The sequence below is a fragment of the Opisthocomus hoazin genome, chromosome 2 (genome assembly GCF_030867145.1).
Source record: "Opisthocomus hoazin isolate bOpiHoa1 chromosome 2, bOpiHoa1.hap1, whole genome shotgun sequence".
NCBI classification, from domain to species: Eukaryota; Metazoa; Chordata; class Aves; order Opisthocomiformes; family Opisthocomidae; genus Opisthocomus; species Opisthocomus hoazin.
This window is the reverse complement of record NC_134415.1, coordinates 39198548-39212261: the sequence shown is the minus strand read 5'-3', so window position 1 is coordinate 39212261 and position 13714 is coordinate 39198548. Positions and strand designations below refer to the sequence as shown.

Genomic DNA, 13714 nt, shown 5'->3' with positions numbered 1-13714 from the left:
AATCTCTACTTTCCACACTATGTTAGTGTAACAAAATGCTGTTGAATTTTATCAATAAGCTCTGTTGGGTGTTATCACATTAACTGTCTGCATTCCAGCACATTGGATCTGTATTTCCTAGAAACAGTAGCTCTGGGCAAAGAACATGAGGTACTTGGGACTGAATTCTCAGAAAGTGCTTACTACGTACCGTTTGCTGTCTGCCTTTAAAACCACTACCCTTTTTGATATAGTATTTTCAACTCATTTAAATGGTCATACTAGAGAATAAATTGTTTAAGTCCTTTATTACAAAGATCAAAAGTCATGGTTACCATTTACATACACAATTTACAAATTATTCACAAAAGGAATAACAGATATGCAAGAACTGACAGCTTACTTCAGCCCAAGTTGGGAATGGGACAGTGTATTTGTTTCCCTGCTTTATTTACTGAAAGAAAAGATATGTTTGTTTTTCAGTGTCTGTATTGTTAAACACTGATCTAGTGTTTATGTAGCACCTTTAGTCATAACCATACAAATGCTTACATGCTTATCTTTATTTGAAAGAGTGCAATGCATGTATAAACATGCACTGGGATCTGTACTCTCTTCACACTTCTGAGTGTTTGTTGGTCAGAAATCCTGTTGATTTTGGTACAATACAGTGGTCAGGCTTGAAAAAATTGATTTGTAGGATTTTACTTATTTGAGCAATGTGTCATTAAAACAAAAATGGAGATTATCAGAACTCTTACTCCAAGAACTAATTGAGTATGGCTGCTATACCTTTCAAGGATACTATATGATCTTAAGATAGATATTAGCCATGTTGTTAGATATCTTTGATATCACAACTGATTTATTGCTTTTTCCTTCTTTCAGGTTAGCATGTTTTACATCGTTTTGTAAAACTATTTCAGAGACTGGAAAACTTAACAACAAATCCTATTTTGAGAGATTTGGTAAATTAGTAAACGTTTCACAAAATATCTTACAGCACTTAACAAAAGGGAGAATGAGTTTCCAAATCTCCTGGTGTGAAAGCACAATATCAACAGTGCAGTAGCTGCCATTTAGCTAAACCTACAAATATCCATAATTTGCACTTTTTGCTGTCCACTGGGATGACATGTACGACAAAATGCCTGAAGGAGCACACCAATTTAGGAGCAAACACAAATATAAATACAGAAATCACTGATATGATGTTGCATCCAATTCTAAGCAATAAAGCAAAACACTTCACAAAAGTTGTTACGTCTAGTAGAACTGTTTAGTGGGTATAATCCAAACACTTATGACAGTATTGTGATGGTATAACTTTCTACACCACTATCGAATATTCTTTAGCATGAACTTTACAGTATTCTCAGGGTGATAGATAAGAATGTTGTAGATGCCATGGTAAACTTAAAGTAGAGTAACAGGCAAAGATTTTAGTGGCACCACATGTATATAGAATGTAGTTGTTGAAACCTTATGGAACAAAGCAATGTAACAGTATGACTTTGTTAAGACTTGTTGCTGGTTTAAAAAGGTAGATTTTTCTTCAGGGAGATTGTCCAGCATTATTGGTTTCACATCTCTTCAGTGGAAGGTCTCTTTATTGATCCACATAAGACTGCGTGTTTCATTTGGTTTGCATTCATACTCAATACTGCCAAAGCTGTTTCCCCATTGGCAGTGATCCCGTTTGTGGTAATTGTAGAATTTGACTTGCCAGACTGTTTCAAAAACACCGATGTCGTTAAACTGCAAGGAAGACGGAATATCAGTGTTACTGAGCTGATTATTTAGTTGGTTTCTCTCTCTTAATGGAAATTATACCTTTACATAACCGTGGAACATGAAACATGATATAAGGGTTATTGTTCATCAAGTCAATAAATCAAAGATCTGTAAAGTCTGCTCTAGCATTCGTAAGATCTCTTATGCTAATGCATACGTAAAACATGAAGGATCAGATTCTCCATGTACTTTCCTCTGGCACTTCATAAAATCATAGCTTGGAAAAGACCTCTAAGATCATGAAGTCCAACTGTCACCCCAACACCACCATGCCTACTAAACCACGTCCCGAAGTGCCACATCTACTTGTTTTTAGAACACCTCCAGCGATGGTAACTCCACCACCTCCCTGGGCAGCCTGTTCCAATGCCTGACCACTCTTTCACTAAAGAAATTTTTCCTAATATCCAAACTAAACTTCCACTGATGCAACTTGAGGCCATTTCCTCTTGCCCTATCTCTAGTTACTTGGGAGAAGAGACAAGCGCCTGCCTCACTACAACCTCCTTTCAGGTAGTTGTAGAGAGCAACTAGGTCTACCCTCAGCCTCCTCCTCTCCAGACTAAACAGCTCCAGCTCCCTCAGCTGCTTCTCAAAAGACTGCTTCTCCAGACCTGTCACCAGCTGTGTTGCCCTTCTCTGGACATGCTCCAGCACCTCAGTGTCCTCCTTGTGAGGGGCCCAAAACTGAACACAGTACTCCAGGTGCAGCCTCACCAGTGCCAAGTACAAGGGCATGATCACCTCCCTGCTCCTGCTGGCTGCACTGTTCCTGATACAAGCCAGGATGCCGCTGGCCACCTTGGTCACCTGGGCACACTGCTGGCTCATGTTCAGCCAGCTTCTGACCAGCACCCCCAGGTCCTTTTCTGCCAGGCAGCTTTCCAGCCACTCTTCCCCAAGCCTGTAGTGTTGCATGGGGTTGTTGTGACCAAAGTGCAAGACATGGCATTTGGCCTTGTTGAAACTCATACAGTTGGCCTCAGCCCATGGATCCAGCCTGTCCAGATCCCTCTGCAGAGCCTTCCTACCCTCGAGCATATCGACCCTCCTGCCCAGCTTGGTGTCATCTGCAAACTTACTGAGGGGAGCACTCAATCCCCTCATCCAGATCATTGATAAAGTTGTTAAACAAGACCAGACCCAAAACCGAGCCCTGGGGAACACCACTCGTGACCAGCCGCCAACTGGATTTAACTCCATTCACCACCACTCTCTGCACTTGGCCATTCAGCCAGTTCTTTATCCAGCAAAGCGTACACCCATCCAAACCATGGGCAGCTAGTTTCTCCAGGAGGATGCTGTGGGGAGACAGTGTCAAAGGCCTTACTAAAGTCCAGGTAGATAACATCCACAGCCTTTCCCTCATCCACTACGCGGGTCACCTGGTCATAGAAGGAGATCAGGCTGGTCAAGTTCCTGCCTTTCATGAACCCATGCTGGCTGGGCCTCATCCCCTAGCTGTCTTTCATATGCCCAGTGATCACACTCAAGATAAACCGCTCCATAATTTGCCTGGCACCAAGGTCAGGCTGACAGGCCTGTAGTTCCCTGGATCCTCCTTCCTGCCTTTCTTGTAGATGCGTGTTGTACTGGCGATCCTCCAGTCATCTGGGACCTCCCCTGTTAGCCAGCACTGCTGATAGATGATGGAGAGTGGCTTGGCCACCTCCCCTGCTAGTTCCCTCAGCACTCTTGGGTGGATCCCATCTGGCCCCATAGACTTATAAGTGTCCAGGTGGCATAGCAGGTCGTTAACTTCTTGCTCCTGCATTATGGGAGGTTTGTTGTGCTCTCCATCCCTATCTTCCAGCACTGGGGGCTGAGTACCCTGGAAATAACCAGTCTGACTATTAAAGACTGAGGCAAAGAAGGCATTAAGTACCTCAGCCTTTTTCTCATCCTTGGTGGCAATATTGCCCCCCCTGCATCCAATAAGGGATGGAGACTCTCCTTGACCCTCTTTTTGTTATTAATGTATTTGTAAAAACATTTTTCATTGTCCCTTACAACAGCGATGAGCTCAGTTCTAGGTGGGCTTTTGCCTTTCTAATTTCCTCTCTGCATGACCTAACGAGACCCCTGTAATCCTCTTAAGTCACCTGCCTTTTCTTCCATAGGTATTAGACCCTCCTTTTTCTCCTGAGTCCCAGCAAGAGCTCCCTGTTCAGCCAGGTTGGTCATCTTCCCCGCCGGTTCGTCTTGCGGCACATGGGGACAGCCTGCTCCTGTGCCTTTAAGACTTCCTCACTGAAGAATGTCCAGCCTTCCCTTTGCCCTTCAGGACTCTCTCCCAGGGGACTCTCTCAACCAGCGTCCTGAACAGGCCAAAGTCTGCCCTCTGAAAGTCTGTGGTGGTGGTTTGGCTGGCCCCTCTCTATACTTCGCCACGAACCGAGAACTCTATCATTTCATGGTCACTGAGCCCAAGACAGCCTCCGACCACCACATCTGCCACCAGTCCTTCTCTGTTAGTAAACAGCAGGTCAAGCGAGGCACCTCCCCTGGTAGGCTCACTTACCAGCTGTGTCCGGAAGTTATCTTCCACACACGCAAGGAACCTCCTAGACTGTTTCCTCTCTGCTGTGTTGTATTTCCAGCAGATGTCTGGTAAGTTAAAGTCCCCCATGAGAACAAGGGCTAGTGATTGTGAGACTTGTGCCCGCCTCTTGTAGAGAACTTCATCTGCCTCTTCATCCTGGTTGGGTGGTCTATATTACAGACTCCTAGCAGGATGTCTGCCTTGTTGGCTTTCCCCCTCATCTTTACCCATAAGCATTTGACCTTGTCATCACAATCATTGAGCTCTGTAGAATCGAAGAAGTCCCTAACATACAGAGCCACCCCACCGCCTCTCTTCTCTCACCTATCGCTTCTGAAGAGCTTATAGCCGTCCATTGCAGCACTCTAGTCATGAGAGTCATCCTACCGTGTTTCTGTGGTGGCAACCAAGTCATAGCTGTCCTGCTGTACAATGGCTTCCAGCTCCTCCTTTTCATTGCCCATGCTGTGTGCATTGGTATAGATGCACTTGAGCTGGGCTGTCGATCTCACGTTCAACATTGGCATGCCACACCTGGGCTCATCTCTAGTGAGCCTGGTTATATCCCCTTCCCCCTTATACCTGGGAAGGGCAAGGGATTAAAAATGTTCAAGTTTTCATGTGGATAAATGTTACTAACAGCAAGAATCAAAGCTATAATCCTTCTTAAGATGACACAGCAGTAGTTGGCCTGATGATTCAAAGTGGCTTGTATATACTGTAGATCGTATAGCAGTGATCTGTAGTGATACAGGCCACCACTTCACCTTTATACCATAGCTAGAGGCTGCTGTTGGGATTGGGAAGATTCCTTCTTTTGCTCAATCTGAAATCTTTAATGTCCCTGTATTTTGTAGCCTTGTGTTTGCAGTGTCTTGACTGAGGCATGCTGCTATTAGACCACTTGCTCCTTCCCTTGGATTCTGTTCCACGTTTTACATGAAATTTAAGCAAAAGAAGTTCTCTGTGCATTTCTGTAATTGCTAGTTGTACTGTCATAGTGCAGTTTTTCAAACTTAGATATGAGTGACAGAGGCTAGGAAGGAGATAATCAGTGTGTGTAGCAGGTAAGTGTCTAATACAGTGAAGGAGTAGTGAGATATTGACTGCAAGTTGTCTGACTGTGCTTGCAACTTTGAAGGAGACTATGGCTATAGTAAGTTCTGTAGAATAAAATATCTTTTTTTTTAAGCTACTGATAGACACCCTTACAATGCCATAAAAACCTCACAATAGAGGCTTTCAAGGATAGATTATGATTTCAATTATAATGGTGATGTAAAGTTTGAGCTCCTGTGCCTTGAGACCTTGCAGAGCATCTGAAGTGTGGGTATGAAGCCTATATGTGTTGCTGCTGGTCCCAGTGGTATGGCTTGTTGATTGTGTTACGCTGTTAGAAGATACTAGGTAGTGGATTCAGCGCTACTGAACAGCACTGTTCTTCAACATTTTTTCCTTTTAAATATTTCCATCTCTCACTTTAATGACAGCTTCTTCACTTGACTCTTTTCCATTCCCATCATGTGCTTGGGAGCTGACCTTTGATCATCTGCCTATTATAATCACACTTTGTAAAGTCAGCATGAAAGCCCTTTTACACAGTGATTTTTCCTGAGCTGCAGCCGGAGCCTTCTGTGTCCACTTTTCTCAGAAGGACATGTTTGTTTGGGTTTTTTTTAATCCAAGATGTGATTTGTAAGATGCTGCTACATAATGGACATTGCTGTAAACCTTCCTCCAGCCCACGGTGGTGATTTATATTTAGCCTTGACAACAGCAGGAGCTGCTGTGTGCCGTTAGTGGAAGGTTTTTATTTGGCTTCAGTTCCAAGTGTTACCTTAAAGGAGTGGCTGAAATATTTCTGCTGCTTCCTTTGACAAAGAGAGAATCAGATGTACAGGCTATTTTATCGCTCCCAGCAACTAAAGCTTTAATTAAGAATTTTTTTTAGTAATCATCTTTGATTATACTAATATACTCGTAATGCAAGATACTAAGGTTAAGCACATTCGATATTACTGCGCACAGTCCACACAGAGAAATTGTCAGAGAGGAGCATCAGCCACCCTCAGCCTGGAAACTGAGCAAGAAAAGCCATTTCTAATAGCATTTGTAGAAGGTGATATGATACAAGAACAGCGTTTCATTAGTGTATGGAGGATCTGAATTTCAACAAGATAGAGGAAGAAAATAAATTCTGTCTTCCTCCAATGACGCAGTTTTGCTGAGCTACCCTGAGTAGTTTGACTTCTGTGGATTTGCAGGAGAAGGAAAGAATTAATTGCAGAGCTTTCCTACTACCATGTGCCTCCCCCCCAGCCCAGTACTTAGCAGATGTAGAAGCTGTGTGCCATAATGAGCATTCTTCATCCTCAGAGCTGCCCTGAATTCCCATGGCTCCTGCAGCTGAATTCTAGCTCCTCCGCTGGGCCTATATATGGACTTCCCCACGGAGGAGGGATGGTCATAGTCTTTGCAGGTCAGGCTTAGAAGTCAATTTCCCTGTCTGCTATTCTGTCATCCACTGCTATAGGCGTGAATAGAATCACTCCCTCTGAATTTGCACACTAGGATGGTTTGATGACTATTTATTACTGGGAATAGAGGTCTAGCTTCTTTATTCAATCTTAGTCTAGTCTGACCAAGAATAAAATAAGACCCAAAGAGGGGTTTCTAACTTAGTTTACACCATTTGCTAGACAGTTTAGCAGTTTCTGGATAGTTTGCATAATTGAACATTCAGGTAACAGAAGCACATCCTCAGATTCTGAAATTCAGAGACAGGATTATTGTTTTACCTATCTAAACTATGGCTGTAACAGATCAGATGTCTACTAGCCAGTTAAAGTAGGAGCACAAAGAATTATTTCTTTAAAGTTTTAAAGCAGATGAGAAATAAATTCTTACAGACATTTATGAACCTTCCATCTTTCAGGCATTAGATTGGCAGTATCAGACCAGTTTTTAACTGCAGGACTGACCTCACAATCTATTCCTAATGAGAGTTCAGACTTTATGCCTTAAATAGTGTCCTTATCTCCCTAGGATGCATCAGGATCCTGCCTGTTCTAGAAAAGGAAGTGGAGGCAGAAGTTCATCACAGTTAAAGGAAATAGGAGAATTTAAAGCTGTATGCAACATGCCCAGTTTCGAAGATTCAGGAAGTAGGTGTCAGAAGCAGTTTTCAGGCTGGGGTGTCTGAGGCTGGTTCCCTAAATGTGTTATGGCTCTGTCTAGCTAAGCAGCTAAATGATGAATTAAACATGTAATTCACTGTTGAGTGGCCTATATTTAATACTTAAAAATATCAGTTGTGGACATCTAAGCCTGTACTGAAGAACCGTTCTATCAAGATCAAATCCTGAAAGGGGTTGAAGATGTTCTTAACACTTGAAAATCCTATTAGCTTCATGGTTAATATCCCAGGATTTGATTTGTAAAAGCAACTATTTGGACAAATATTGTGGCTACTCATTCTGATGCTGCAACAAGCCATCTCAGAGCTTGTACCTGAAAATCAGACCCTCCTTGCATTTTTTGGAATTACCTCATTTGTGATTTGACTTGTTTTTTTCCATAAAAAAAAGTTGAACTTCCCAATATCCACATCATTGCTTGTTGTGGTTCAGCCTCAATTGGCAACAAAGAACCATGCAGTTGCTTTCTCACTCCTTCCCCCTCCCCACTGGGATGGGGAGGAGAATCAGAAAGAAAAGGCAAAGCTTGTGGGTTGGGTTGAGAACAGTTTAACAGAACGGCAAAGGGAGAAGAAAATAACAATGAATAGTACTGATAAAAAGAACGTACAACATGCAGTGTTCTCACCACCCAATGCTCAGCTTGCTGCTGAGTAGCAAATCCCCCTCCTTCAGCCAGCTCCCCACTTAAATACTGAGCATGACATCCCATTTGATTCGCTGTTTGGGTCAGCTCAACCAGCTTCTTGTGAAAATAAACTCTATCGCAGCTGAACCCAGGACAGTGCTACGCTTAATGGTAAAGGTGGCTATCAAAACAGGGATGCTTTAGTCAAAGCAGTTGGTTTTTTTGGAATGCTGTCCTTTCACCTCCTAGTATAAGGACATTGTGAAATGTACCTGCAATATTCAACAGTGGCATCCAGCAGCCCTTGCCTGCTGCTTGAGAAGTCATACAGAGTGTTTGGTTTTCCTGGGTGTTAAAAGGAGGTGACTGCATAGAAGAGTGATTAATGTGGACAAATACTTCAGGGTAGTCTTACTAACCTAAAATTATAAAGTGGTAACTGTTAAAGTGATGTGGGTCTCCAAAATTAAGTAATGCATGCTGTAATTACTAGAAACTCCAAATGGAGATGTTACAGTTATTCAGAAGGGGATTGCCATCCTAAATGAGGATTCCAGGAAAAAGAAAAAAAAAAAAAGTGAAGATAAAGATCAAGATGAAATCTTGAGTGCAATGAGCAAATATAAGAAAAAGCTGAAATCTGGTGGGCTTGGCAGGGTCCTAAACTTATATAAATTGGAACAGACCCTTAGGAGAGCTTCAGATGAAGATGACTTACTGCCCCATTTAGCCTTTTTGGTATAGGAGGCACAGAATAAACAGCAGGAATCCCTCACAACTGTAGTCAGGAGGGGGAAAAAACCCCCAGCAAACCAAAGCCAGAACAAACTGAATCTGCCTCTGCACCCCAAGCGCACCATTCGAAGATTGCTGTGGAAATCTTCCTGCTGCTCTTCCTGTCTTCTGTCAGCTCTGCTGCCTTATGGGCTGGAGCTTTTGTCATCTCGCTTTGGGGCCATGGCATATACCGATTCTGGCCCTTAGAGCTTCTCTTTAAGGTTGGGGTGAGGAACCACTTGAATAACAACTTAGGTTTGTGGTTGTAGAGATAATGTGATAATGGAAGCATATAGGGAAAGAAAGGGAGAAGACAGCCTTTGAGGGGCAGGGGAGAGAGAGAGGGAGAGAGAGGGAGTGAGAGTGTGAGAGAGAGAGAGTGTGCGTGCGCGCATGTGTGTGTGTGTTAGTTCATGTTCTCAAGCATGCTTTCAGCCTCTGATAGGTCCTCGGGCATCCTGCAGATGACAGGTGGAAAGGGAGAGCAGTCATTGCTTGGGGCATGCTGTGCTCAAAAAAAACTGGCAGTGCTGACAGGCAAAAGAAGGGTTCCTGTATACCCAGGGCTTGGGACTGGATTCCTAGCCAGGAACCTTGGTGGGAGTTCCCTGAAGTCTGTAATGTGCCTTGCAGAAGAGGTGAGAAGTTCAGCTCCTATTCCTTTCTCCTGCAGCAGCCCAAAAGACTGTGCAGATCTCTAGAAATCCCCCTACTACTTCCTGGCCTTTGCTGCTTTCTTGGCTTCCCCTTGGGAAGCAGGGCTTGCGTTTTCCGGCTACGCTCTGGCCAGTGGTCTCACTGATGCAAAGCAAAGAGGAGGGCAGCATCTGTGATCAGACTTTGCCCTGAAATATTTCACCTTCACACCTCTCTCTGGGAGTCAAGCCCCTGCTGCCCTCCCTTGTCTTCCCATGCCAAGCCTGGAGAACCACATACCTGCATGTTGACCTGGATGGGCTGTCTCTCCCCGCTCTTGGTATGGGGCACTCCTTCTGTGTCATAGATCCCTGTGTAAAAGGCCACCTGTGGATCCCTCGATTTCTCCTCCAGTGGGACATTGACGCCCCCGATGCCCATTGTCCTGCAAAGAGACCGGATCCAGCCTTTTAGCAGCCCCGCCTGCCCCCTTCCCTGGCAGCATGGACCCAGCACGTGGGCTTGCAGCCTGGCAGCCTCTGTGCTGGGGGATGCTCCAGGGATTTCAGCAGACCTGTGAGTGCTGCTGACTCACTGGGGCTCCTGAAAAATGTCAGGGCTCTGCAGTCGCCCAGGGAAGGCGTAGAAAGGAAAAGCAGGAGGGATCTGATCTCAAATAGCTGGGGAGAGGTTAGTAAAAATTTTCTCCAGGGCTGTCTCTCCACCCAGAGCCAGTTTCCCATCTGCATCCTCCCTGGTCCCAGTCTCTGCTTTGCCATGCTGCAGCCAGGCTTGGGCATGGTGCCTCACCGGAGGGGCCTCTTCCCGCTGCCTCCAGGGCAGGCCGCGGGGAAGGAGGGGAAAAAGGAGCTGGGCTTGAAAGAGCTCAGGGGGCAGGTGGGGAGGGAGGGGGAAGGAAACGGCTCCCAAACTTGGCCTCTCTGCCGAGCCAGCCGGGCAAAGCACTGGGAACAGCTGGGCAGGGACCTAAAAACGGGGCCACCAAAGCAAAAAGGGCGGGGAGGGAGAAACCACGGGAAACCCCGCGCTGTCTGTCAGCCTGCCAGGAAAAAATATTAAACCTCTAAAAATAAGGCGGCGGGGAAGGGAGGGCCGGGGGGAGCCGCCGCCCCGAGCAGGGAGGCTGCACTTACGTGGCCTGGACGGTGCCGGGCCGCAGGGCCACGTCGATCTTGTACTTGGCCCCGGTCAGGAGCTTGATGGTGCGGTTCTGGCCGAAGCGCTGCCCGTCCACCTTGAAGTACACCGCCCCGTCGTTGGGCTGGATTTTGAGAGAGACGCTGATTTTCACGAGGCCGGGGATGTCGCCCATCGCTTGTCGCCGGGGGGGGAGTGGGGGGAAGGGGGGGCTGCGGGTTCTGCGCTCCTCTCGCCCCCTCCGCGGAAGGCGGCTGGCCGGGAGAGGAGAACGAGGCTGCGAGGGAGAGGAAGAGGAGGAGGGAGGAGGAAGAGGAGGGGCTGCCAGATCCCAGCCGGCCCAGCCCTTCCCAAAAGCAGCGGATGATAGATTTGTTTTTTCCTTCCCTCTAATCGCGACGCAGCATCTGGGCGGCCGATGCCCCCCCCCGCCCTTCCCCTCCCAGCCCCATCTCCCGGGTGGGGGGACATTTGCAGCTGCTCGGGTTGCAGCCGGTTTCCGGGGAGTTAATCCGGCCCCGATGACCGCAGCCTTAATCCCGCCGTTCGTCCCGGAGGGAGCACGGGGGGCCCGGGCCGGGCCGGGCCGGGCGGGCGCCGCCGCTGCGGTTCAGCACCACGGGCGCGGACAGCGGCACGGGCAGGGAGCGCCCCGCGGGGCTCCTCCGCCGGCGGGCGCCGCGCCGTGGGGTCGCGTCGGAGGGGAGCCCCCCCCACACCCCCAAATCACCGTGCTGGTCCCCTCGCCGCGGGGAGACCCCTCCCGCGGGCTGACGGACCCCTCTGGGGTGGGCTGAAGCGTCCGCGTAGCAGCACGCAGGAGCCAGAGGTGCCTGAGAGGGAGGGGAGGGCGGAGAGCGAAGTGGTGGATTTGTGCCTCTTCTCCCTGTTTTTGTAAGCCGCCGTGCCTAGACCGAGGGTCAGATTCTTGCGCCCCGAAGTCAACTGTCAACATCAATATTTGGTCACCATCAATATTTGGTTCAGGTTTTCTGCTGGGATTTTTTTTTTTTAATCACCTTATCACAATCTTATTTTAATAGAAAAAAAATCCCATTGTAATTGCAGTATCAGATCAGAATCTCATTTCTGTAAGTCTAATACTACTCTTTACCTATGGCTGGTACCGTTTCTTCAAGGAGAAAAGTCTTTGAAAGTGGAAGTTGCACCATAACTCAGCTCTCTGCAAGTCTCATTCTGGTCTAACAGTTAGAGATTGCTTTTAACCCAGGAGCAGAAGGTTTGTGCATCCTTTCCATTATCTTGAATTTGTTCTTGTCTACTGTTAAAACGGAAATATTTTTATGGCTGACAGAATTCGGGCCACAAATATATTTTTTGTTTGATTGGACATAATGGCAGGGTTCATGATTTTGTTACAAGAATTTCAGAGCTGCGTGTTGCACTGGACCTGACCTTTTCTTAGTTTTTTTAAAGCTGGGATGTACATATGGTGGTAAAATGTGGTATTGCTAAGCCAAATGGAAGATACAGCATTACCCCGCTGCATTTCTTTGTGCAAGCAAGTTAATTAGTCAAGTCATTTTATTGTGAATATTAAGCAAAAGAATACATTCTGCTGAAAACTTAACCTCTGCAAAAAACCCCATCCTACTTTATTTGCCTTGATCAGGTATCCAGCTAAGACTAGTTTCCACAAAGCTAAGGGCAGGGCATGATCCCTGCTTCTCAGAACTGTGCATGTGATGAGTTTTATAAGTAACATCCTATCTTCGATTGCAGTCACTGGCAGCAAGGACTCCCCTATAGGGAAGCTGTTACACAGTGCAGCCATTACTTCTGCCACTGAACAGTCAAGAGTGAAATAAATGCTATTAAAAAAACCCCATACATTTCCCTATGTATGATAAGGTAGTGTAGCATTAGCAACATTAACATGGGAGAAGAATCTTTTGGGCTTGCTGAGTCATCTAAGACTCTTGTATTGTCAAAGAGTACCTAATCAAAGAGTAGTTGCGTCTAATAAAGTAGTAAGTCGCAGTAGCAACTCATCCCACAGTGGGGGCCAATATTTGATCACGAATCATACACTGAACTCCATCGATTTGTTGCAAAGATGTTTGCTGACTTTGAAAGTCCTCAAATGCAGTTGACCGAAAGTTAGGTAAAATGAATCCCTCCAACCACTGTCGAGGTCAACAACGAATGGTCTTGAAAATGTCTTGGAAATCATCGAACAATCAAATGGTATGCACAGGTTTTCATATGAGGAATCAGCTGCTGTATATAGGCATGTATATCATAACAGTATGGCATCACAAAAGATCACATGTGCATTTCTCCCTATCTTTTTTGCTTATTTCAAGTGAATTCTCATTTTTTGTTATATTCTGCTGAAACTGCTGCACTTTGTGGCTTGTTGAAGGCTTTGCTCGCAGCAATTTCCGCTTCTGTGAGGTTAAATGTAATTCAGTACGAAATCACAGAGGCCTTACACATGGGAAATCTGATAGTATCACTTGAGGTGGTGTGTGAAGGATAATGGCTATTGCCAGGGATCAGTTTTACTCATCTCATGGGCCAGACATATCATGTGGTAGTAAATTGTGTGTAGCTGAAGACATTGATTGCAATTAGTTTCCCACGTACATGAGAGGTCAGATCTATAACAAAGTTTTTTTCCCTTATTATTTCTGCCTGAATGATCATCTTTCTCTGAACACAGCTCAGGCTGTGACTTTATTCCAGACCACTATGGCAAAAAGTGGCAAACAGGAGGAAGAACTAAAAAAGCGTCATATTATGGATTGTGTGTGCGTAGCCTGAGTAACTGTTGTACCATGTGAAACGTGGTGAGAGTAGAACATTTGTGAAGAAAGAATTTTAAATATAGGCATTGCCTTTCTGTTTATCAGTCTGATAACTTTGCATGCGTTAGTGCATTTACTTATCTGATCCTACCAGATGCTCTTTATCCATGTAGATCAAGGGGAGGGATAGCCTTTGCCAAGTCTTTCTGGGAGGTTAGTTTTGTTGCTGCCT

At 45.7% G+C, this 13714-nt stretch overlaps 2 protein-coding genes across 3 annotated transcripts in view; one reads left to right on the top strand and one right to left on the bottom strand.

Annotated features, from left to right (window-relative positions):
• Nucleotides 1-268: 268 nt before the first annotated feature.
• CNRIP1 (cannabinoid receptor interacting protein 1) lies at nucleotides 269-11032 on the bottom strand. The gene is made up of 3 exons (XM_075446127.1): nucleotides 10708-11032; nucleotides 9854-9998; nucleotides 269-1737 (listed from the first exon to the last, which is right to left on the bottom strand). Exons 1-3 carry the CDS (start codon nucleotides 10884-10886, stop codon nucleotides 1573-1575), a joined length of 489 nt encoding a protein of 162 aa, XP_075302242.1. The 5' UTR covers nucleotides 10887-11032; the 3' UTR covers nucleotides 269-1572.
• An 863-nt stretch (nucleotides 11033-11895) lies between these two features.
• PLEK (pleckstrin) overlaps nucleotides 11896-13714 on the top strand; it is a 31753-nt gene continuing 29934 nt past the window's right edge. For both annotated transcript variants that reach the window (XM_075413294.1, XM_075413293.1), the window contains exon 1: nucleotides 11896-11951. The gene's annotated coding sequence lies outside the window, so the exon portion shown is untranslated. The remainder of the gene's footprint in view (nucleotides 11952-13714) is intronic.

What these genes read in the sequence shown, in the direction of transcription:
- CNRIP1 (XM_075446127.1), bottom strand. Translation starts at nt 10,886, where the DNA reads ATGGGCGACATCCCCGGCCTCGTGAAAATCAGCGTCTCTCTCAAAATC. An exon ending in CCCGGCACCGTCCAGGCCAC is followed by an intron (nt 9,999 to 10,707) that starts GTAAGTGCAGCC and finishes GTCTCTTTGCAG; the next exon opens with GACAATGGGCATCGGGGGCG. An exon ending in CCATCCAGGTCAACATGCAG is followed by an intron (nt 1,738 to 9,853) that starts GTATGTGGTTCT and finishes TCTTCCTTGCAG; the next exon opens with TTTAACGACATCGGTGTTTT.